The sequence below is a fragment of the Pelodiscus sinensis genome, chromosome 4 (assembly GCF_052426305.1).
Source record: "Pelodiscus sinensis isolate ZL-2025 chromosome 4, ASM5242630v1, whole genome shotgun sequence".
NCBI classification, from domain to species: Eukaryota; Metazoa; Chordata; order Testudines; family Trionychidae; genus Pelodiscus; species Pelodiscus sinensis.
Window position 1 is genome coordinate 44,744,260 of NC_143055.1, and position 25,423 is coordinate 44,769,682.

The 25,423-nt window shown below is 43.9% G+C and overlaps 1 protein-coding gene across 2 annotated transcripts; it reads left to right on the forward strand.

Moving 5' to 3' along the window:
* The first annotated feature begins 12,433 nt into the window (after positions 1-12,433).
* UCHL1 (ubiquitin C-terminal hydrolase L1) lies at positions 12,434-20,339 on the forward strand. 2 transcript variants are annotated; one of them, XM_075930526.2, is made up of 9 exons: positions 12,434-12,601; positions 12,877-12,972; positions 13,364-13,492; positions 15,077-15,227; positions 17,029-17,114; positions 17,194-17,241; positions 17,770-17,839; positions 19,532-19,590; positions 19,893-20,339. In XM_075930526.2, the coding sequence occupies exons 1-9, from the start codon at positions 12,569-12,571 to the stop codon at positions 19,977-19,979; spliced, it is 759 nt and encodes a 252-aa protein (XP_075786641.1). In that variant the 5' UTR covers positions 12,434-12,568; the 3' UTR covers positions 19,980-20,339. The 2 variants fall into 2 exon arrangements, with proteins under 2 accessions (XP_075786641.1, XP_006129538.1); XM_006129476.5 differs by having other exon boundaries at positions 12,438-12,601; positions 12,877-12,888.
* The last annotated feature ends 5,084 nt before the right edge of the window (positions 20,340-25,423 follow it).

The window sequence follows — 25,423 nt, forward strand, 5'->3', positions numbered from 1 at the left end:
CCCTTATGACCGGCTGAAGTTCTTTTAAATTGTGCTTGGTTCTGTTACAGCAACTGAAGGAGTCAGGTTAAAGCTTAAACAGTTACTATTTTATTGTTACAGGGTAAACTTAGTTGTTAAATGCTACTACTGTGTTACAGATAACACAGACACTACAAAGGACAGGACAGAAATTACACTAATAAGTCACTTACAGGTACCATGAAACCCTTTTGGTTCTCTGAGCTCTTATTAAATGCATGCAAAATACACATAGCAGGTATATATTCTCACCCCTGCGTTCCAGACTTGGCGTGGCCAGCATCTTTCTCTCAATCCCTCGGGAAGAAGTAGGGCGAGGTTGGGCGTCCCACAGACCTCGGGAGACAATCAATACCTGCCAGCAGGTATAGATGATTGGAGCTCAAATGGGGTGGGCTGCTGAACCTCTTTTTATACCCCTTGGGTCATGTAGGCTTCTTCCTGGTTTCAAGTGGCCAATTAGGAAAAATGGCTTTGAACACCAAGTTTCCCACGAAGGGTGCAAAGCATAATTTACACCTGGGAAAATGCAGACAATGGGCACCTCTGGTATGTGATGGACGAAGATTCCTCTCCTGGGACAGTGCAGGCGTGTCAACTACTGGTACTAGCCATCAGGGCGACGGGAGGCCCCGGGTCATCAGCTAGCCCATTTACTGTCTGGTTTCTGTTTATGGTAGAGTCAGGGACAGGCAGCACACCTGTGTTCCTAGGGCATCAAAGGCTGACTGCCTTTCTCTTGCTCTCTGGGGGGGGGGGGAACAAGATGGGGTTTGTGGAAAAACAAGATGGGGTTTGTGTCTGGCTACATCATCCCAGCCAGGGCTTTGTCAAGCTGGGACTTAAAAACCTCTAGGGATGGAGACCATTACTTCTCATTCTGCCATCCATCATTACTGAGAACAACCTCTCTCCTTCATCTTTGGAACCTCTCTTCAGGAAGTTGAAGGCTGCTATAAAATCCCCCCTCACTCTTCTCTTTTGCAGACTAAATAAGCACAAATCCCTCAGCCTCTCCTTGTAGGTCATGTGCTCCAGTCCCCTAATAGTTTTGGTTGCCCTCTGCTGGACTTTCTCCAATGAGTCCACATCCTTTCTATAGTGGGGGGCCCAGAACTGGATGCAGTACTCCAGATGCGACCTCACCAGTGTCGAATAAAGGAGAATAATAACTTCTCTAGATCTGCTGTAAATACTCCTCCCAGTGCACCCTTAGCCTTCTTGGCTACAAAGACACACTGTTGACTCAAATCCAGCTTCTCATCCACTGCAATCTCCAGGTCCTTTTCTGCTGAACTGCTACTTAGTCACTTGGTCCCCAGCCTGTAACAATGCTTGGGATTCTTTCATTCTGTCCTTGTTGAACCTCATCAGATTTCCTTTGGCCCAATCCTCTAATCTGTGTAGGTCACACTGGACCCTATCCCTGCCCTCCAACGTATCTACCTCTCCCCCTAGCTAAGTGTCATCCACAAACTTGCTGAGGGTGCAATCCATCCCTCATCCAGGTCATTAATAAAGACGTTGAACAAAACTGGCCCTAGAACCGATCTTTGGGGCATTCTGCTTGAAACCTACTGCTAACCTGACATCGAGCCATTGATCACTACCTGTTGGGCCTGACAATCTAGCCAGCTTTCTATCCACCTTGCAGTGTATTTATCCAATTCCTTAACTTGCTGGCAAGAATATTGTGGGAGACCATATCAAAAGCTTTGCTGAAGTCAAGGTATATCACATCCACTACTTCCCATGTCCACAGAGTCAGTTATCTCATCATAGAAGCTAAGAAGATTGGTCAGGCATGACTTGCTCTTGATGAATCCATGTTGACTATTTCTGATCACATTTCCCTCTTCCAAGTGCTTCAAAATGGATTCCTTGAGGAGCCCCTTCATGATTTTTCCGGGTACTGAGGTAAGGCTGACTGGTCTGTAGTTCCCTGGATTGTCCTTCTCCCTCATGCAGTAAGGGCCCCACGCCCTCTCTGATCACACTCTTATTGCTAACATGCTTGTAGAAACCTTTCTTGTAACCCTTTACATGCCTTCCTAGCTGCAATTCCAATTGTGCTTTCACCTTCCTGATTACTCCTCTACATTCTCAAGCAATATATTTATACTGATATCGATTTGTCTCTGCTCAGCTTCCTCCTCTCTTTTGTTCAGTCTCTTCCTTGCAGTTTCTCCAGGTTCACACAGAATCCGCTGCTGAGATTCCTATTTCCTGAAAAAAAATCCCAGACCAAGATATTCAAAAGTGGATACCTAAAGTTAGGTTCCCAAGTTAATTTTTAGATGTCTAAATAAGAGACGTGATTTCCACATTCTTGTCTTCAGCTGCAAACATTGCCTTCACTCTCTGAGATTTATAGAGATGAGGGTGATCAGAGAAGTCTGCTTTTAAAAAAGCAGTTTTTCTGTGGTTGCATTCAGACATTTAAGGTTTTAAAAGAGTCTAACCAGAAAACTCTGCAAAACTAGCTGTTTGTGCAGCAGTGCTTGCTTTGCCCACCTGTTATGTACAAACACATTTTTGTATGAAAGAAAGTACAGATTTGGTAAAGCACACATTGTAAAAATGGCCTCTTCTCACTGCTTAGAGCCCCTCAAAATTTTCCCCTCAATATTGTCTTTCAGAAGTTTGCTATAGGGCAGGGATAGGTGGGTTGGGCAAACAGGTGCCAGAACTGTGCTCTTTGTATGTGTGAGAGAGGGGGCTATTCGTAGCTCCATAAAGTTGAATGCCAGAAGGGACAATTAGATCATGTTGTCTGACTTTCTGTATATCACAGACCATTAAATTTTGCCAAGTTACCTCTGTATTGAGCCCAGTAACTTGAGTTTTGACTAAAGAATATCTTCCAGAAAGGCATCCACTGTTAACAACAGCATGAGATCAAGAATTCACCACTTGGCAGAACTATCCTGGGGATGAAGTGGACCTAGGAGCTGTGTGGGAGGGGACTTTGAGGGCATGTTGGAAGGGAGTGCTGGAGCTCTGTAAGGATTAGACTTGTGCATTATGAGAACAATAAGAAGGGAAGAGCTTTGGTGGTGGTCATAGAAAATTTGGGTGGTGCCAGGGAGAGATCATATGCAGCAAACAGCCCAACTCCTCAGCTACTACACTAACTTCTCTGTCACATTTGCTTCCCATTCAGGGTCTATTGGTTGGCTGGCTGGGGAGGTGACTTTCAGGCAGCCCAGAGAAGCCCTTGTTAGCCACTGCCTTTTGCTTTATCCCCTCCCACCACCTTTGAGACCTCACCTTCATCTGATTCTCCTGGAGCTATCTTGGTCTGACAAGTTGCTATGTTTCATCAGACCAAAGCTCTTGCATCTAAAGTGAGCCTGAGGAGCAATCTGCTCCACTCCTTGTCCACTTCATGCTGCTATTGCTGACCAGTATGGGAAGATAGACTGAATGTGAAGATTTGCAACCAAAGTGGCTGTAAGGAGAAAAGCTGAGAGTCTTACTCAGACAACTATAGAGGCCAGTGAGGAAGGGGGCTTATTTGCACATTTATGCATTTGATGCACTGTAAATAATTTATATTAAGAGCGGCACAACCTCTAGTCTGTGTGCCACTAACATAAAAATCTGTGTCTAAAAAATTAGGAACTGGGAGTAATTACTCAACCCTGCTGGACTAGCAGAAATGTTGTGGTTAGTTGTAACTGATTCAAACTGGAAAAGGAAAAAATAAGGTGACCTTATGGTCTTATACATACACACACACAAAATGAGAAATTGAAGAATGAGAGGCTTGACCACACATTTCAAACAAGATTATTGAACAAATATGCCTAATACCACTAATAAGTGTCTGTGGCATCGATAGTTTTTAATAGAGTCACTAAGCTAAAAGCACTGGGGTGATTTTTGTTTTGTTTTGCCAGGTGATTATGATCAACATCCAGTTTCATGTTCAATAGAAGGTATTTCAACAGTCGTCAAAAATGAAATGGCAAAAGAAACTAAATAAGGAGTTTTACATGCATGATAAAGGAATAACAACTTACCGTATTCAGAAATTGCAGAAACAGTTCCAGGTGGATATTCTGTTTGAACTGAATTAGTTTAGTCACAGATAGACGTTTTAGAAGAACCTGACAAGTTTATTTCAGAAACTCCTCCAAAGTAGATTTTGCAGCCTTGACCTGAGCAAATTGCTGGTTAACTTTTCATATACTGCTGTTTACAGAATCCCAGACACCTATTCAAGCAGAGCACAATAGCTACAGAACAAAGAAAAGGATGACAGTTGAGTCATACTAGCAGTCAAAAATGTATTTTTTATCTCCCTTGTTCTTGACAGTGGGGATGTTTGTGCGATATGACAGTTTATTTGGGTCTTAGGTGCATGTTTCTATAAAGAAATGGAAATCTCATACTCACTACTTCTAGCAACGGAAGTAGTTCTGAACAGTAACTTAATAATTTTACTAATAACACAGATCTATAAACTCTATTTGGATGTTTATATATGTTTATATGCCATTTCTACTCACAGTAGTGGGCCTGTAATCTTTCTCACTCTTCCTTTGTATCTGTTTTTAAAATCATGTTGTTTTGCCATTGTAAGAATATAATCAAGAGTGCACAATGAGAGGATCAACTCTCATTGGGAAAAAGCTTATCACAAACTTTGGCAAAACATGTAAAAGAGAAATGTTTGTGTAATAATACTGCCATCTAGCAGTAAAACTGTAATCTAACATTTTAAACAGGCTACCTTCCAAATAACCTCTTACAAATAGTTGAGTCACAGAAATTGAGGGAAAGACTTAAAAATCAAATTTCAACTACCGTGAAGCAGCAGCTATCTTTATTTTTTCTTCTCAGATACACATGCACATGCAGCCTTCTTACTGTTGCACTAACATCTGTATTTTAAAACACAGAATGAAATATCTTTTCACAAAGCAATCTTTTACCTCTCTAAAAAGTAAGAACAAAGCAGATGTAAAATGCTGCCATTCTTTATTTCTAGTATCTTACTCTCAATACTTAACCATTTTGCCCCAATGAAAATTTACAAAATGTGCAAGGCAATGGAAAACCAGACCCAGTTTTTGGTAGAGGGTGAAACAAGGGTATTTAATGTGTGCATATTTGGATATCAAGGAGAGACTTATGTTAACTTATGCTAGCTGAGATGCTGATCTCCACTAGATTTCCAGAAGCCATTACACCATTCTAGAACATTGAATTAGGTAGCACCTTTACTTGGAAATATTTGTTTCCCCCATGTAGGTAGGTAGACTGTAATTAAGTCATCTCTTAACCTCTTTCTATATAGATTTTCACTCCTTCATGGCTCGCCTCTAAAGCACTCCAATTTATTAGCATCCTTCTTGAAATGTGGGCAACAGACCTAGATACAGTATTCCAGCAATGGTTGCAAATACAGTGATAACATAACCTCTCTCCTCCTACTTGTGATTTCCCTGTCCACGTACCCCATGATCACTTTAGCTTTTTATTGGCCACAGTGTCACCTTGGGAGCTAGTGTTCAGCTGATTATCCACCAAGACACCCATTTTTTTTTCCAAGCCACTGTTCCCAGGACAGAAATCCTCACTCTTTAAGTATGGCCTATATTCTTTGATCCTAGATCTGTGCTGGTCTTAGTGGGCAATGAGGGTGCTGATATGCTGATGGAGGTGGATATGAATAGTCTCACGTGACCTTACTTGGGGTCAGCCAGCTAAGCAGGAGAAGAAACATAGCAGCCAGCTCAGCCAGAGTTAGGGAGGACAAAGGCATTCACTCATCTCAGGTAACTCCTCTGGTCTGGTAGGAGCAGCTCCCCATTCTCCTTGGGCCAGAAGGCCTCCTGTAGAAGCCATGTGGGGAGTGGCTGGGGTAGGTTGTGCTGGAAGAGGCTCGGATGGGTGGCTGAGTTTGGTGGGGATTGAAGGAGAGTGTATGTGCAGCTTCTTTCTGTGATCTAGCTGGCTGGGGTTTGGAGCAGCCCTGCTATTTGTGTGTGTGCTGGTGTAGAGCGGGTCTGAGTTCACTCTCCCTTTTCTTCCTCTTCCCCTCTAAGAGCCACTTTTCCAGGAAAGAATGTTCCCCAGCTCTGATGCACTGTGCACATATTTAGCTCTACAAAGTGAGCACTAGGCTAACCAAGGACGGTGTTGCGGCCTACCTGTGATCTGATCCCATCCCTTCCCTGCACAGAGGTGACACATGGAGGAACATGCACTGCTCAAGGTTACATTGCCACCCCCACACCCAGTTTTCTGCCAGGGCTGTCCAGCTTTCTCCCCCTCCATTTCCTGCTTGCTAGAGGCAGCCCAGGGCCTGGATAGGAGAGCTAAACAAGAAGCATGTGCACCAAATGGCTGAGACTGGAGTAGGAGGGAGAAGGGAAGGCTGCTGAGGTTAGGTAAGGGAGGAAGGAACAGTTGCTTTCCCATAGAGGAACTGAGGGGGAGGGGGTCACTCATCCATTTGTAACAAGCCCAGTTCAGAAGTTTCTATTACTCAATTTTAACTCTAACAAGTTCTCAAGCAACATTTTTTTTTTGCTTTCCCTATCTGTAAATTTACATATTACTGATGGAAATATTTCCAGATTTGTGTGTACTGTGAAATAAACAGCTAATTTTTATGTTGTTTGCAAAATAAATAAATAAATAAAAAATCCTAGAGATGTCAGGTGCCTCAGTGTTCTATGGAATCGTAGTTAAAGTTGCCTTGCTTCTCCTCCCCATTAAAATCTGAAATGGCACCCCTGGTGAATCAGAAGTTGCCAGAGGGCTGCAGGAGGGCCATGGGTTCAGGCAAGATGCAGCCCCCATCTGAGGCATAAGGGGCAAGTGTAGCTGGAGCAAGAATTGTTGAGGAAGAATTTTACTGAAGGATGAGTGACCCAATCAGGTTTTTCACCCACTGTTTCATTTCACAATCTGATGCCATTCAAAAATATCAGCCTGCCTTCTGTGCCTCAAATTTTAGAGTAAATATTTAATATAAAATCCATTCCCCATGTAGCTCTTAAAGGAAGTGCTTGGCCAATGGACTGATAATGACAATTCCCTTTGAAAGGAGCAGAGACAATAGTAGGCCCTGCACTCAGGGGAGCAAAGAACTGAGCAGCCTTGTCCTTTAATCTCCTGAGACTCCAATTCCACACCATGTCTATGGAGAATGCTATGGCTCATAATCTCACCTGTCACAAGTGATGTAACAGTTTGCAAAAGATAAGGCACATGGCGCTGCTTTCTGAATCTCAGTGTTTTGGTGAGCAACATTTTGTATTTGTTCTTCTTTAGTTTGTGGTTTAGTTTCTGAGATTTAGCTATAATATTTTTATGACTTGCCTAGTTTTTTTTAATAAAATTGAATTAAAATTTGTGTCAAATTTTGAATAAATTTCTGAAAAATTTTGAGATTACTGCTTTATTTCTGAAATTTTCACTAAGGTTGCATCTACGCAGCACCCTAAACTCGAGATAAGATATGCAATTTGCGCTGCGCAAATTGCGTATCTTATTTAGATTGAATTTTGAAATTTGGTGTCTACACAGCGCCAAATTGAAATAATTCACTATTTTGAGACATCCGTTAACCCTCATGGAATGAGGGTTACAGGGATGCTGAAACAGTGTGCCTGTTATTTCAAAAAATATTTCAAAATAGCAGGCATCTTGTTAAGATACAGGGTAGCTATTTCAGAATATCAGAGGTAGCCATGCAATGTAGACGTACCCTAACACTACTACATACTTAAACTCAAGGGACACCAAAATACAACTTCATCTAAGGTGCCATTTTCCCTAAGGCTAGGGAAAATATCCTCTACCATCAGGATAATAGGCCCATCACTTGAAACCAATATTTAAGACACCAATATTTAAAAAGGGCTCTAGAGGCGATCCTGGCAATTACAGACCGGTAAGTCTAACTTCAGTACTGGGGAAATTAGTTGAAACAATAGTAAAGAATAAAATTGTGAGGCACATAGAAGAACATAATTTGTTGGACAAAAGTCAACATGGTTTCTGTAAAGAGAAATCATGTCTTACTAATCTATTAGAGTTCTTTGAAGGGGTTAACAAACATGCAGACAAGGGGGATCCAGTATATATAGTATACTTAGATTTTCAGAAAGCCTTTGACAAGGTCCCTCACCAAAGGCTCTTGTGTAAATTACATTGCCATGGGATAAGGGGGAAGGTCCTTTCATGGATTGAGAACTGGTTAAAAGACAGGAAAGAAAGGGTAGAAATAAATGGTAAATTTTCAGAATGGAGAGGGGTAACTAGTGGTGTCCCCCAAGGGTCAGTCCTGGGACCAATCCTGTTCAACTTATTCAGAAATGATCTGGATTTCAGTTTAGAAAAGAGGAGACTGAGGTGGGATATGATAGAGGTATATAAAATCATGAGTGTTGTGGAGAGGGCCGATAAAGAAAAGTTATTTATTAGTTCCCTAAATAGAAGAACTAGAAGACACCAAATCAAATTAATGGGTAGCAGGTTTAAAACTAATAAAAGAAAGTTCTTCTTCACACAGCGTGTTGTCAACCTGTGGAACTCCTTGCCAGAGGAGGCTGTGAAGGCTAGGACTATAATAGAGTTTAAAGAAAAGCTAGATAATTTCATGGAGGTTAGGTCCATAAAAGGCTATTAGCCAGGGGATAAAATGGTGTCCCTGGCCTCTGTTTGTCAGAGGCTGACGAAGGGTGGCAGGAGACAAATCGCTTGATCATTGTCTTCGGTCCACCCTCTCTGGGGCACCTGGTACTGGCCACTGTCGGCAGACAGACTACTGGGCTAGATGGACCTTTGGTCTGACCCAGTACAGTCGTTCTTATGCACTTCTCCCTGAATGCTCTCGACCAAGCAAAACACACCAAAACCAACATCTCCACCTTCCCCCACTTGATCCATCCTGGGTCTCCACACCTCATTATTCTGCTAAGCACTGTCTTTTAAGGGTCTCTTTAATGACTTTGCCTTAACCTGGATCCTCAATGCCAGTCTTTCTCCAAATTATCTGCCTCAAGGTTAGCCCACTCTGAAGCCTCCTTCATCCTTGCTATCCTCTCCCCTAAGCACCAGAGTTTAATCTCCCTTTTGAAGCTCTTCTGTTCTTCATTTCCAAGAAGGGAACTACAGAGAGCCTATCCTATTCTCTTCTCTTTACAATCTTCTTCCTACTCTGAGTTTTGTTTTTTCACTATCACTAGCTAGCTCCTTCCCCAACTACGCATCATCTATAATTAAGCCATCCTCCAGGTGCAGCCAGGTAGCATAATTGGCTTCCTAGGCACTTTAACCCTTTTATTGCTTGTATGGGCAAGATGCCTATTGCTGTTTCATATACATTGCATAATTATGATTGTAACCTTGTCTTTTTCCTACTACTTCAGTTGTGACTAGGGTTGTGTATCTGATCAATCCAAGAATAAATGGTGAACAGAGTGGTCAAATAATGTCAAAGACGGTTACATAACTTAAAGCCCTAGTTTATTAGAACAGTAACAACAGAATTAAAAATAAAAGAGCAAGGGTGTGTCTAGACTGGCAAGATTTTGCACAGAAGCAGCCGCTTTTGTGCAAAAACTTGCCAGCTGTCTACACTGGCCGCTTGAATTTGCGCAAGAGCACTGACTTTGTAATGTACAAAATCAGTGCTTCTTACGCAAATACTTTCACGCTCACGCTTGGGAAAAAGCCCTCTTGCGCAAGAATACTTGCTCAAGAGGGCCAGTGTAGACAGGGAAGAACTGTTTTGTGCAAAAAAGCCCCGATGGCTAAAATGGCGATTGAGGCTCTCTTGTGCAAAATCACGTCTAGACTGGCCATGGATGCTTTTGCACAAAAGCACTTTTTGCGCAAAAGCGTCCATGCCAATCTATACACGCTTTTGCGGAAATACTTTTAACGGAAAAACTTTTCCGTTAAAAGTATTTCCGCAAAATCATGCCAGTCTAGACGCAGCCTAAGGTTTTTAGCCTTAGATAGATACTTACACTTAAAAAAAATAAGTGACTTAACTGAATTAACTCAGAAATATGCAAACATAATTAATTACTAAAAAATGAAAGGATGTTACTATGACAGGGTGCATTCACAGAAGACCCCTTGGGATTGCTCACTGGTGGGCTGATCAGGCCACTGACATCCACCTCCTTGCTCTCAGGGGCTCCCCGCCACTCTATCCTGCTAGGCCAGATTCCCTTGTCTCCTCCCAGAGAAGGCACAGAGTTGGGTTTACTGCTCCCCCTCCCTGGAAGAGCAATGCAGACACTGAATTGCTGCGTCTAGACTGGCAGCTGCTTTTGCAGAAAAACTTGCCAGCTGTCTACACTGGCCACATGAATTTCCACAAGAACACTGACGATCTCATGTAAGATTGTCAGTGTTCTTGCAGAAATACTATGCTGCTCCCATTCGGGCAAAAGTCCTTTTGCACAAAGCTTTTGCGCAAAAGGGCCAGTGTAGCCAGCTCAGATTTGTTTTGCACAAAAAAGCCCTGATCTCGAATATGGTGATCGGGGCTTTTTTGCGCAAAAGCACGACTAGATTAGCACGGACGCTTTTCCGCAAAAAGTGCTTTTGCGGAAAAGCATCCGTGCCAATCTAGACGCTCTTTTCCACAAATGCTTTTAACGGAAAAGTTTTCCGTTAAAAGCATTTGCGGAAAATCATGCCAGTCTAGACGTAGCCAACTACTTTAGCTCTGGGAGGATGCAGTTGTAGGACACAACACCCAGGAAATCAACCCCCCCCCCCCAAGGGATCAAAACCCCAAATAAATCCATCTTTCGCTGGATAAAAGTTTTACACAAGGAAAGCTCATGAAGATGTTCACACTCTTTTATCAATGAAAAAGAAATACACACAGGACCTTCCTACCAGGAACCAATTATTTACACTGGGTCTGATAGTAAATAAAAGTGTCTTTATTAAGTATAAACAGTAAGACATAAGTAATTGCAAGTGAAAACAGATCAAAATAAATGTGGGAGGCTATTATTTATGGAGGAGACACAAGGGCTGCATCTAGACTGGCATGATTTTGGAGAAATATTTTTGACGGAAAAGTTTTTCTGTTAAAAGTATTTCCGCAAAAGAGCGTCTAGATTGGCAAAAGCATCCATAGCCAGTCTAGACGTGATTCTGCGCAAGAAAGCCCTGATCGCCATTTTAGCCATCGGGGCTTTTTTGCGCAAAACAATTCTTCCCTGTCTGCACTGGCCCTCTTGAGCAAGTATTCTTGCGCAAGAGGGCTTTTTCCCGAGCGGGAGCGTGAAAGTATTTGCGCAAGAAGCACTGATTTTGTACATTACAAAGTCAGTGCTCTTCAGCAAATTCAAGCGGCCAGTGTAGACAGCTTTTGCGCAAAATCTTGCCGGTCTAGACGCACCCAAAGAGTCGTGTGCATTGTCTTGTGTTTACAGCATAGTATCTTGACTACTGACTCACCTGTCTATTCTGTATTTCTCTTTGGTACCCTTCAGTGGACAAGGCAAGTTGGCAGGGAGTAGTAGCAATAAAGCCAATTTTCCTTTTGAAAAAGAGGAAAGAATTGATGTGTAAGGTTGAAGAAAGTCTCATGGAGCCTTATAGTGGGGAGTTGGGAAGGGAAAGAACATGGGATTTGAGAAACCTTCCTCCAAGGAACTCTAGCTTTTCTAAAATTATGTAGGAATAACTCTTGATCCCTCTGCCAGCAGTGAAGTGGTTAATAGGTCAATTCTCACGGAGGGAAAGAGCTAGGATTTCACACAAGGCTTGGGGGGAAGGGAGGGTAACCGCAGGGTTCGTAAGGTACTGTTTTCTCAAGTGTTTTTTTCTTTATTTTTATTAACTATTTGGTTTGGGGGTTTCTTTTTGAACCATGTTATTGTGAACAAAACAATGGAGATAGTGGACTAATCAAATACAGACTTCACATGATTGCAAGATAACCCTCTCCTTTCTCCATCTTTTTCTAGTGCTGCGTCACAGCACTAGCCTGGAACATAACACACTTCTGCAGTTGCCCGATAATACATGACTCCGTGATACTTCAGCAAAACATGGTGCACAATACCGTACACTGTCAAACAACAGGCAGCTATGACATTAGCATAGCATCATCCTAGTGCTTTCGGGCACCACACTCCTGACAACCTTGCTCCCTTGTTGCGCTTGCAGAATACCACGTGTTTGCCTCCTGGCAACGTCTGCACAGACCTGGGGACCAGCCTTGTTGTGCTGCGCGCTCCAGACACAGCCCACAGGCACGCACCTGCCATCACCGCTCCAGGGAAACGCACTGGAGGGGTTTGGAGGTGGGGTTGGGCTGGGAAGTACCATTGTTTCTTGGGGAGGGGGAACGGACGGCAATGAACAGCCGAGCGGTTCCCCCTAGATTGGTTTTGCCCCTGCTCCTCCCCCTTCCCCCCTGCTGAGGCCCGGAGTGAGTCAGCCCGACGGTATATAGCGCAGGGCGGGCGGATCCTGCTTGCAGAGCAGTCGGTTTCAGCGCGTTCTTCTGTTTTTGGCGTTTGCTTTGCCGCCACCGTCCCCGAGCACCATGCAGTGGCAGCCCATGGAGATTAACCCCGAGGTGAGCGGGTGCAGGCGGAGCGGGAGGTTAGGATTACGGATTAGTAGGAGTGAGTGGGGTGTGGCTGGCTGGGTGAATGGGGGCTTGGGGCAGGCTCCAGGGCGGCGCAGGGCTATGTGAATGGGGGTCTGGGCGAGGAGCTAGGGGTAAATGTAGGGGGAGGGTCGCCAGAGGCAGCGGTGCTGGGCGGAGCGCTGAGGACGGAGTGGGGGCAGGGCTGGGGGATGGGCGGGACTGCAGGGGTCGCTCCCTCGTTCATCCCCTTTGTCTTGCAGATGCTGAACAAAGTGAGTGGCCGGCGTCGGAGGAGCTGCGGGTCTGTCGGGCCGGAGCAGCAGGCGGGAGCGGCTCTTTCTTGCATCCCCGCCGGGGTGGGGCCGGAGCGTGATGCCGCGGGCGCGGCTGCACTGTCACGCCTCCGCAGGGGGCTGGGCGGCGCGGCGCGCATTGCGGGGCCGCCATGCAGTGGGTGGGGGCCGGGCGCCCCCTCGAGTGGTGCTTGCGTCTGAGTCCGCCCCACGTGCGGGGCTGGGTCCTGGCTCAGCAGCAGGTGGCGCTGCGGCTCCGCGGTTTGTGCTGTGTCACTGGCTGGAGGTGGGCGGTCTCCCCGCTGGCCCTGTAGCCAGAGCAGGGCTGTGTGTCTGCGAAGGCGGCTGCCTGGGATAGGCGGGGCGGGGGGCTCCTGCTTAGCCCAACCCTTCCCTGGTGAGCACAGCGGGAGGCGACTGCTTCCCCCATCTGCCTACTCTCCTCTCCCTGCAGGTGTTGTCCCGGCTGGGTGTTGCCCCTGGCTGGCACTTTGTGGATGTGCTGGGGTTTGAGGAAGATGTGTTGAGCTCTGTGCCCACCCCATCTTGTGCTCTACTCCTGCTCTTTCCCCTCACTGCCCAGGTAGGTCCATGAGATGAGACAAGCCAACAGCTGCCATTTGTGCAGAGTTCTGTCTGTGTATGGGAGATGCTTGCTGAATCAGCAGGGCTCTTTTGTTTTCCTCTGCCAAATTGGAGATGAACGCTATTATATATGGTCGTTGAGACCAGAGAGATCTCACTGAGTCTCCTCCCTTGTATGATGTCATGGGATATACATATGCAGCACTCTAAGCCAGTCTCTTGGCACTGGCAGGAGGCCCACCTCCATAGTATGTGATGCACAGTGAATTATAACTGATGTGAACACCTGGAAAACCTGACTAGACTTGAAATTTGTATTGCTATTATGAAGTTTGCAGAGAGAATCCATTGTATTAGTATATCTGTTCCCCTACCTGGATATTGTTACTCTAAATTAGCCCTCCCTTAAATCTGTAAAATCAGGTCTCTCTAATCCACGTAACTTGATAGCAGAAAGCAGATCATCTCAGACATGTAGAAGAAATAACTTGACAGCACCATCAGGAGCTGCAACTGAACCATTTCCTGACCTGGCACTTAAAAAACAAATGACTGCTGGTTTCAAGACCAGATACACAGATGCAATTTAGAGAAATCTGGATATCCGGCAAATAATTAGTTCGTCATGCATTCATTCTTGAAAACACGAGCAGAATAATCCCATAGTCTACATAGTAAACTGAAAACAAAAGCAGGTAACTTATTACTTAGTGTATGTATTCACTCCTCCACTCCATCTGTGAATGTCCTAGAGTGAGGTGAAGCCTTACTGTCACTGAAGCTTCCTCTGCATGACCATATGACTAATTAAAACAGAGTTTAAGGGTTCTTCAAGGGAAGAATATCCTTGATATTCTGTTTCAGTAATTGCTGCCTCATAAGCATACAATACAAAACTACTATAACAGTGATATGAAGTTTCTCTGTTGCCCAAGTTGGCAGGTTGGGGGTGTGCACCATACTAATAGGAATTAATAACTTGAATGGAGAATATAATTTTAGATGCACAATTTAAGCCTCAAGTCTCAATTGTCTAGATGATAGAACTGTATGCTAATGAATAGCAAAAGAGCTGAAACTACTAGTGTGGGAGAAACAGTTTGATATTGCTGGTCCTGTAGCTGGCTCAACTGAAGCTAAAAATCTCTGAGGGTGGGGAATAGAGGAGTGTAATTCCTAGTGTAAGAAACAAGTTTTGGCATTCTTAACCTGTCTCTTATTTGGAGATGTGTGCAAACCTGGCTGTAACTTGGCAAGCTCTTGAGTGGTTTGGACAGAATGAGTCCTTGAAACTCAGTTTCTCGTGCCAACTTTTGCCTAACTGATAGCTGTTGGTGCTAGCTTAACAAGTGGAGTCCCATACTACAACTTGTCATGTACAACCTTGATCTAGTCTATGCAACATATATTGTTGTTCAAGTGGAACTAAAATGATGTGGGCCTGTTCCAAAAAGGATGGCTTTTTGACAAACTTTCCCTCTGTTATATTTTCCACAATTGGCTACCCTGTTAAATGTATTAACTATGTAAAAAGTAAGATGTCTAAAAATTATCATCCATTGATGTGCTTGCATGTTTGCAGCATGAAAACTTCAGAAAAAAACAGATTGAAGAACTGAAGGGACAAGAAGTTAGTTCCAAGGTGTATTTTTTGAAACAGACGGTTGGCAATTCCTGTGGTACAATTGGTCTGATACATGCAGTTGCTAATAACCAAGATAAACTTGTATTTGGTGAGTATGCATTTGGAGCCTTGCTTTAAAAGGGAACTTGCTCATTTGTCAGGTCACTGATCTGGATATAACAGATCTACAGTAGCTAGACAGTTTTACACTAGAAGTCCTATTACAACTAGGTTTGCAGAGATCAGATTTGTGACTAAAGCTCTTACCTGAACATTTCACTTCCAGGTACTAAGGCTATCAATAACTTATCTTCTGATAGAAATGTAGCCATGTTAGTCTGGTGTAGCTGAAACAAAACAGGACTATGTATCACTTTCAAGACTAACAAGATGGTTTAATAGGTGGTGAGCTTTCGTGGACCAGATCCACTTCCTCAGATCAAACAGTGGAAGAAAATTGTCACAACCATATATACCAAAGGATACAATTAAAAAAAATGAACACATATGAAAAGGACAAACGAAATTTCAGAACAGATGGGGGGGGGGGGGGGGAGTAAATGTCTGTGAGCTAATGATATTGGAGGCAATAATTGGGGAAGCTATCTTTGTAATGGGTAAGATAATTAAAGTCTTTATTCAAAATTAGGTGTAAAGTATCTTCTGATAACTGAGTTACCTACACACAGCTGCTCTGAGAAGCAGATGAGGAATAGACTAGTGTCTCAGGTTAGGTTTAGAACCACTGGTCTGTTTACCATTGTGGGCAGCACAGATTGCCTCTTATGTGGGCCATATCTAATGCCTTTATGGCTCTGAAGCTGTTACATGGGATGCAGCTCAGTACTAATAGGACCACAAGCATACTGCAGGCTGAGGACAACTGGGCTAGACAGTAGTACCCCATAGGACATATGGCATGCAAAGTGCTGGAAAACCTGATCTCAAAGCAGGTGACTTCTGTTGGAACTAAGTGTGTAAATACTATGTTTGCCTGGATTTACATACATCAATGCCTGGAGACTTCTCCCTATAGAAAATGTTAATTCCTGGTGTCAAACACAAGCTTATGAAGGCACTAGTACCTCATGTTAAGTCTAAAACAATGAAATACCTCTTTGCCCCTCTCCTCCCTCCCCCAGCACCTCAAAAGCACTGGGACTCTAAAGCAAAGCCATGGTCAGTTTAGCTACTGTCTTACTAGGTATCCCTACAGCATCTACTATGGGATAATGGCATCCACTATTAATTTCAGGGGAACAAGACATGGCTAACAACTGGAATACATAAACTCATTCCGAAAGTGAATTGGTTTGTTTTCCAAATTGATAGAGCTACTTGTAACTTGAAACTCAGCACTCAGTTGGAAGAGGGTAGTCTGAGTAGTTAAACTGAGCAATTAGACTATAAATTAGTCATGCACCAGATACTTCAATTAAAGCACAGGAAGAAATTCTGTCCCCTTTAAAGACAACCGGGTTGTACTGGGACAAACTTTGCCTACCTTCTATGCTTGAAGCATGAGCTCAAACTCAGCACAATTCTCAGTAGCGTCAAAGTGGGAATAGGAATAAACAGTACTTGCTTCCAGATTAATTCTGGAGTTTGGGGGGGGGTGTCAGGGGAAGGGAGCAGAAAACAACCAGCTCCTTAGGGCTGACATTAAAAATATAATTTCACTCAGTGGCATGGTGACTCATTTCATAAACTTGACCTAAGTTTTAGGTCTAAACTTGTGTTGCAATACCTCAGTATTGAAGATAGCCTTTTTCCAAATTGGAGTGTGCTGGGCAGCCTTGATACATTGTGTATGCATGTGTATTTCAAATCTGCAAACTGACAGCTTTGCATTGGACTCTCAACCTAATATGAGCACATTCATTGTCTAACCATGGCAAACTCTTGCACAGATGAAGGCTCAGCCCTGAAGAAGTTTCTCAAGGAAACAGCTGACCTCTCTCCTGAAGAGAGAGCAAAACGCCTTGAAAATAACAAGGTATGAGAATTACTGGATTGGGGAAAACTTATTGCAGTAACACTTGGTGTTTATTAATCTGTATCTACTTTCTTGTCAGGCTATTCAGGAAGTTCATAATGCTGTTGCACAAGAAGGCCAATGTCAAGTAAGCTTTACACATGAGACCTAGCTGGATGATATTGTAGCTTGATATATTAATGTAGCTAATGGGGGAGATTTCTTGGGTTGTGGCAATCCAAATAGTATTGGATATTGCTCCAGCTTGACAGTAGCTGCATTACACTGTCTCTTCTGTAAAGAGGTGAACTTTTGAAGTAACTTCTTTCTCATGTCAACTTTCAAAAGTTCCAATTGCCAAAGTCCGTTTTAAAAATGGGTCTTAGAGGATTTTGGGCGACTTCCTGTTTTCTGTTTTCTTTACAAAAGATATGCTATATTCTAATAGCAAGTGTGGGAGGAGCAAGAGAGCCTTAGTCCTGTTGACTTAGACTATTATAGTCTTCAGATTGATTGTCTCCCATTTCCTATTCATACCAAATAGTTGAAATACTGTATCTCTCAAATACAGAGCAGGATCCAGATTCTCTAACAAACTGGAGTCCAAAATAAAAGATTAGTGTATGTAATGGAAAGCTATACTAACCTATCTGACTTAGGTTTTTTTTCATCTCAGGTAGAAGAGGATAAAGTGAACTTCCATTTTATTCTGTTTGCCAATGTGGATGGACATCTGTATGAATTAGGTAGGGTTATATAAATCTCTCTTTGGAGTAAGCTGATGTAAAGCCACAGTTAAATATCTAGCTATTACTTCATTAGAATCATGGTGAAGATAATAGCCATGCTAAATGAATAATCTTACAACTGCATTAGCCTTCAGCACAACTATTAGTCCCTGGGGATGTGGCTGGCAGCCAGTGGTCTCCTGGCTTCACTCCTGCTGCCTCTGATACAAGTGTCAGCACATGGTAGCACTAGTCCCTATCTGCAGGAGTCCCAAGCTCTGAGGACTGAGGCCCACTGTGGACAGGCTGTTCTGAGAGCCAGCCTTCCTCTTCTCCTCCCCCGTCTTTGTGGGATGCAGCAAAGGGACAGGGCAAGCTGAAAAGCTGGCTTCCTGAGTGTACCAGCTCCTGCCTGTCCCCCTCCAATGCTGCTGCATCTATCAGAAGCAGTGTGCAGTCTGGCAGGTGGCTCTATTGGGCCCAGTGCTCATGGGGAGCTGGCTTCTCACAGGCTCCAGCTGCTGCTGCCTCTCCCCGACCTGCTGCCTTGGTATCTGAGATAGTGGGGGTGCGGTAGGTGGGGGTGTGTGTGTGTCTATGGTCATTTAGTTAACTGATAGGACCAGGTTGATCAGTTAATTCTGTAGTTGACTGCACTTGGACATTCCTAGAAGATAATGCATGTTAATCAACACTTTACCTTAGGTGAATTTCCATAAATTCTAACACAACCCATTTTAACTGAAAATGATTTGAAACCAGTGTCTGAAAGCTGTTGTCCTTCCCCAAGGACTAGAACTCTTGTTTCAGGCTCTCTGGGGCAAACTAGTATGATCCTATTTAAATGACCCTGTCGGTTAAGGAGACTTGCTCTGCTATAAACACCTGATTGATTATGAAGTAAGTTGAGAAACTGTTGTCAAACCCCAAATTCAGACGGGCTAGCATTACAGGCAGTCCCCGACTTACGTCGGATCCGCACTTACAGACGGGGCTTTCTCGCCCCAGAGCTCGCAGGCAGTGGTCCTGCCACCTCGACCTCCGGGGCGAGAAAAGCTGCTCCCGGTGCCCCTGGTCTGCTGGGGACCGTCTCCAGCAGACCAGGGGCACGGGGAGCAAAGCCGCAGCGATGGCGGGGTCCTGCACATCTGAGGCTTTGCCAGAGCAGAACCTCAGAGGTGCAGTACCCCACTGCTGCTGTGGCTTTGCTCCCCGTGTCCCTGGTCTGCTGAGGGGGGGCGCAGCTAGTGTGCCCCCCCCAGCAGACCAGGCTTTTGTTGTGGACCCTGGGGCAGAGCAGCTGGGGTGCTGCCAGTTGGTCCCGCAGCGCCACTCTGGGCACTACTGGACCAACCCGGCAGCACCCCAGCTGCTCTGCCCCAGGCATCCCCAAGTCAGCTGCTGCTGAAACTGACCAGCGCTGACTACAGGAAGCCGGAGGCAGAGTTGCTCTGCCCAGGGTTTCCTGGAATCAGCTGCTGATCAGTTTCAGCAGTAGCTGACTTGAGGACGCCTGGGGTTCTTAAGTTGAATCTGTATGTAAGTCAGAACTGGTGGTCAGTTTCAGCAGCGGCTGAATCTGGATGCCAGTTCCGACTTACATACAGATTCAACTTAGGCACTGTAGGTTTGTTCTTATCATGTACGTAACCCGGGGACTGCCTGTAATGTTAAAATAGCTTTCCAAGTAATGAGGCTGTTTCTTTACAGATGGACGCATGCCATTTCCTGTAAATCATGGAGAAAGTTCAGATGACTTGCTGTTGAAGGTATGCCCACTTCAGTAATGAGTTTATAGTGTATATGGACTTGAGCGGGGAGAGGGGGATTCTAAAACTGTCTGAACAGCATGTGTTTAGCACAGTGGTCACATGGCTTGAGAGTGTCACTGCTGTTTATCAGCTAGTGATGCTGTAAGTTGGTGTGACAGTGTTTTGAGCCTAGTCCAGGTACCTTTGGTTTAACAAGGATGGCAAACAGATGATCAGGTGCTTCTATAATTAACTTTAAGGAGTATTGCATACTGGCTGTGGCGTATTGGGAATACTAAGTAAGAACTCTTCTCTTTAAGGCTTCTGCTAAGATCTGCAGACAGTTCACAGAACGTGAGAGGGGAGAAGTTCGCTTTTCTGCTGTGGCTCTCTCCAAGTCTGCCTGAGATGCTGAAGAGGGAGTTGAAGGAAGGCATTCTTAATATCATATCAACAAATGCATTCTCTAAATCTTATATTGCTTCAGTGCTTGTTAAACACAGCTGGCTTGACCAATTAAACAGTTCTGCAGAACTGTTCACCTCCAAAGTATACAAGTGACATCAGAGGAGTTACGATAAATAACCTGAGATTCTAATGAACTGTTCTGACAGATCTGTCTCTGGACTCTTAGGCCCTGATTTTTTTCACATGTTGAGTAAAAAAGCTTTACATGGCTTGTTTAACCTGTGCTTGTAAGTTAAACTGTTGGTTGTGATTTCTTGTCTTAATAGGACAAATAAAACTCTTCTGCTGTTAAAAGTGAATAGATGAGTCTTTTTTCAGTGTGACTCTTAATGACAGCAGAGTTAAGGCTGGCATCACTGCACACTATGCCTGATAGTGTGGTTACCAGAGAGCAATGAGACGTGACAGATAAAATATCACTTGAACAAGAGCTATAGGCCTAAAGGTAATAAAGTTCTGGCTCTTAAGTTGGATGTCCTAGATTTGGATCTCTAGGGGTAGAATGTCCATTTTAGAGCTGTCTTCTAAACTTGAAAGGGCACAATGTAATAGAGCGCAGAATGAAACACCTGTGGTCTTATACATGCCTATCCAATAGTGAATCATGGCAAGAAGACTAAATACCACAAGGTAGTGAGTGCATAATATTTGGGGACTTCATAATACTTGGGTATAGACTGACCAGCCTTTGTAGACTGAGATGAGTGTCCATGGTGCTGAGGAGTGGCTTTTTAAAACCTATCTACCCAGGCCTTGCTAGTGATCAGTTACACCAACCTAATCATGGAGGTAAGTAGCAGTTTGAGCTAGAGAGCCCCTGTTGACAGTTACTCCAGCTCCTGTGAGTAGTGGTAATGGTAACTCATCTGACAGCTCTAATCCAGGAAGGTAGGACCCCTCCCCACCCCACTCCCCCCCAAAAGTGAAGAGGTGCAAGAATTAGGGATGTAGTGACTAGTCACCACTTTCCCTCCCTTTTGCTCCTCCCCTTGCTGCCTCTGGGGGAGGAGTGGAGCCAGTATTAGGGGAAGCCACCTTTAAAAGAGGACGCAGATGGGTAGCAGGGGCTAGGCAGAAGCCATGAATCAACTGAATCCTGGCTTGTGCCCAGTGTCAGATGCTGTGCCTCTGCTCTAACTTGATTAAGGGCCTGCCAGTTCTTACTGCATTTAAAAAGCAGAGTGCAGTGGGGTGACCCCAGCACAAGCTGGGAATCAGGTATCCCAGTTCATGCTGGGTCCCCCATGCTGCACACCAGCCTTCAAAATGTATGAGAGCCAGTAAGCTCTTAATACATTTAAAAGGCAGAGCCACAGCGGGATTAATTCCCAGGGATGCAATGAACCCTGCTGCGGCTCGCTTATCAACAGTCAATGGAAATTCCACTGACTAGCTGATGAAACTAAATTTAGATTCTTACTAGGGTTGTTAAACTCTGTTTTCTTAAAGGAAAAGGAGCTAGGGGTTGCATTAGACTTGCAATGCTATTTGCTGTTCATCTTTGTGGTGTCCAACTTAGGTTACAACTGAACAGAGCTTGCTTCTAGGAAAGTGGCCTGAGGTACTCAAGTCATTTCAAAGACATCCATGGTAACTTAAATTGCTTTCCGGTTCATAGAATGACAGCAGCCCTGTCTACCTGTTTCTGGAAATATGATTGGAGAGAAGTATGGCTAATGTCATGACTTCAATGAAAGCAAAGAGTGTATCTTCATAGAATAGGAACCACCCTTTCTGCCTTGGACATGCCTTCCAACTGAGTCTCTCATGCTGCCTAGCAGCAGATGTGGTTAAAAGTCTGCTTCTGGAATTCTTCTGTGCCCCCAGTCCCAGATGGATTGGGGAAATGCAGAACTATGCCATGCATTGAGTGTATTTGTAGGAGCATCTCTCCCATCCCAACACTATCAGTGAAACGTCTTATCAGGGAAGCTCTTCCGTTTTTAGTTCAGTGGAAACATCAAGGTTACTCTAAGTTTCTAATCTGCATGCCAGCTGGTCAGTTTTCTGACTGCGGTTGTCCAAGCTTTTAAACTAACTTTAGTCCAAATTCCAGTCAAGCTATTAAATTCTTTAGCCTGCCAATGGTAGTTACTGGGAATAAGCAGATGAGGCCTGAAACAATCCTTCTCCCTCCTTACCTCAGCTTCTTGTCTGATAATGACAAGGAGAGCAGCTAAGGAAAAATCAACCTTCACTTACTGCACTGGAACAGTTCCTTTTTCTCCCTGAAATGCCACTGACCACAAAGGGAAAAGAGGGGACTGATTTCTCTTCCTTTTTATTAACTGGGAGATCTAAAAGTGGGGGCTGAGGCAAATGCAGCAGAGAGCAGGGGTGAGCAAATGGAGGACAAGAGAAAATTAAAGGGGAGACAACTCAGGTGGGAAAGACAAACAAACTGTGGAAACCAGGGAGAATGGTAGCAGCTGAGGGCTTCTCTATCCCTAGCTACATAAAGGAGATGTTGCTAGAGGAGAGAAAACAAATCCATTGCCCTTTCCTGCCAAAAACACTGGCAGAGAGGTGGTAGATGGCAGGACAGAGGGGTGCAGGATGACCAAGACTAGTACTTTGGGGATCTATTTTCACAAACATCCTAAAGTATGTGAATGGCAAACAGTTGGAAGCTGATAAGAGCTAGGTATTACAGATAATTACTCTGAAGTGCTAATCCATGGTCCCTTTGTGCAAATGCTATACAGCTAGTCTCTGCCCTGAAGGGACTTGTGGATGGATGTGTGGCTCAAAAATAAAACAGGAATAGACTGCAAGTAGGCTACATTGTTAGGGTCAAGTTGGCTATATGAGGAATTAGGTGCTTGCTTTACCTGTCCCCCACCCCCATTTCAAGCCTTTTTACTAGCTACCTAATTTAATCCTTCTTTATTGTACTGTAGCAAAGGGACCTGGAGCCGAGGATAGGTGTCTTGTTTAATTAGTAACAGTCAGTTAAAAAAATTCATAGTGAAAATAACCTGTTTAACACTTTAATTTCAAGGTTTCTATTTAAGTCTGCCTGAGAATTGACTCATCATCTCTCCATGTTTTCAATGTGTTTTTTATTCTATTTGGTTTTTTACTTTGATTATTAGCCTGAAAAGCTGACTCTGCTTTTGCTGCTACTGTGGTAAGACTGCAGTCTGTCATACTGATCAGTACTGCTTTGTTGGTTGTTTTTACGGGAACCATCCTGTCTGTAGCAGCCTGTTCCTTGTTTTATTATTTGGATTTTAAGCTCTTTGTGGGTAGAAGTTGTATTTTAGTCTGTGTTTGTGCAGGATGTATGTGTCTGACAATAATTTGAGTACTATGATAGTACAAGTAATTAAATAGCAGTAATCCCATCTCAATTTTCACTCTATTTGCTCCCTGCAGATTAAACTCACCCTCTTGACCCTGCCTGCCCTTATCTGACCTAGCCCTATGGGAATACTTTGCCCTTAACCTGGTGCTCTGCTTTTCTGTCTCATCCACCTAACTTTCCTATTGTGGGTGAGTAACAGTTACAAAGAGCAGATAGGATCAGTGTTTCCAAAGATCAGGTAACCCTCTCCCCACTGCATCTCCCTTACTCAGTTCCTCTGATAACTGCTGCTCTTGCTTCTCCAGGATGAGAAGCATCTCACTAGAAATAGAAAAAGAAATTACGGGATGCCTGTTAGTTTAAAATTTACCAAAATTGTATAATGCTCTAGAGCTATATATACTGCAGACCCAAGATGTTCTGCTTATTTGTTCTAAACGTTGAGTATCCCCAAGTCCTATAGTTAAGGCACATCATAAAAATAAAAGCCATCATACCACAGCTGTTAGTGTTAAATCAAAAATCAGGAATACTATTTGTATATCGGTTTCACAAGGAAACCTTTGATAAGCATGCCTGCAAGGTAATATTCTTAGTAGCACATTTTTAGTATAATGTTAAAATGTCAGCATTGTGCAGGTATTGAGATCTTAAAACAGTCAAAGCTTAGATTATAGTCGGTCTGTTTTTTATTAGTGGTGTTTTGCTGTCAGCTTGAAAGCAGTTTGAACTTTAAAGCCCTGTGATAAAGCTAGTCTGTAGATGGCAGCATTGGGAAACTATTGCAGTAACATGTAGCAAGCCTTGAGCAGAGACTCTGAGCCAAGTGCAGTTAAGCCGTGGCTGGGACTACACAGAGGAATGAGTGCACTTCTGATTAAAGACAGTATGGTCACATAACTTCTGCCTGAGTTAAGGGCCCTAACTGGACAAAGCTCCCATAGATTTCAATGAGCTTTGGATTAGGTCTTTGCTTTGTCTACCCTAGGCATAGTTGCACCTGACCTCAATTCAGCCTATAATACTACATAATGTCTGTACTGAAATTGCTAGCTAAAACTGGCCTATGTCCTTTGAGAGTAAAGGGAACAGGGAAGCTTAGTCCTGCAGCCTTTGGTAATTAGACCAGTTTTTCTTGACACACACAGAAATAAGTATGCAAGAAAGAAAATAAAACACCAAGAAGAAATAGACCTCTTTTTTGTGTTTGCCATTTTTTGGAGTTTGTTGCTGTACTTGTACTCAATCATTCCATGTCTCTAACCTCAACGAGGCAGTGTGCACTGTTGTGTTTCCTTATATTCCTCTCCTCACTCTCCTCCACGCTATACATTGTAACACTTGGCACATGCCAAGGACTCAAACTAGAAGATTTCTACTGTCTCTTGCCATCTGAATACTAAACCAGCTTTTGCAAGAAATGTTTTAATTGTGTTTCCATAACAAATTTGTATTGTAAAAGGTTCCTTTGTGCCCCGACCATAGATATTAAATAGCATTTGTGTAGTGGTGGTTTGTTTTGAGTGGATTCAACTGTTCACAGCAATCAGTCTCCTGACAGCCTGTTGTTGTCAACAGAGGGCTAAAATACTGTTACCATGGTGCAGCTGGTTGAACTACTCCTGAAATGGAGACAGCTGCTCTGTTGTTGCTTGTCCTCCCACCCTTAGGGGTGCTGCCCCTAGCTGCAGAGTGAAAGCTGAGCTCTCTTGGGTACTGCTTTTCCATTGTGACCAGCTGCAAGACTGGCAGTGCTGCTTCTAGGAGCTGACCCTCAGAGGTGGTCTAGACTGCAAAGTTACATCGGAAGAAGATACGCAAATGGCGAACCTCAATTTGCCTATCTTTTCCCCCCCCCCCCCTTTTTTTTTTTTCCGGAAGAGGTTTTTCCGAAATTTGGCCACTTTACATGGGGCCAGTTTTGGAAAAACCTCCTGTTAAGGAGTATTCCTTAATCCTCATACAATGAGGAATACAGGGAGGCCGAAAGAATGCGTTCTCTTTTCAGAAACAGTTCCAAAAAAGCAGAAGCATTCCTTGGATGCTGCAGAGCTTTTCTGGGATAACTCCGGTATT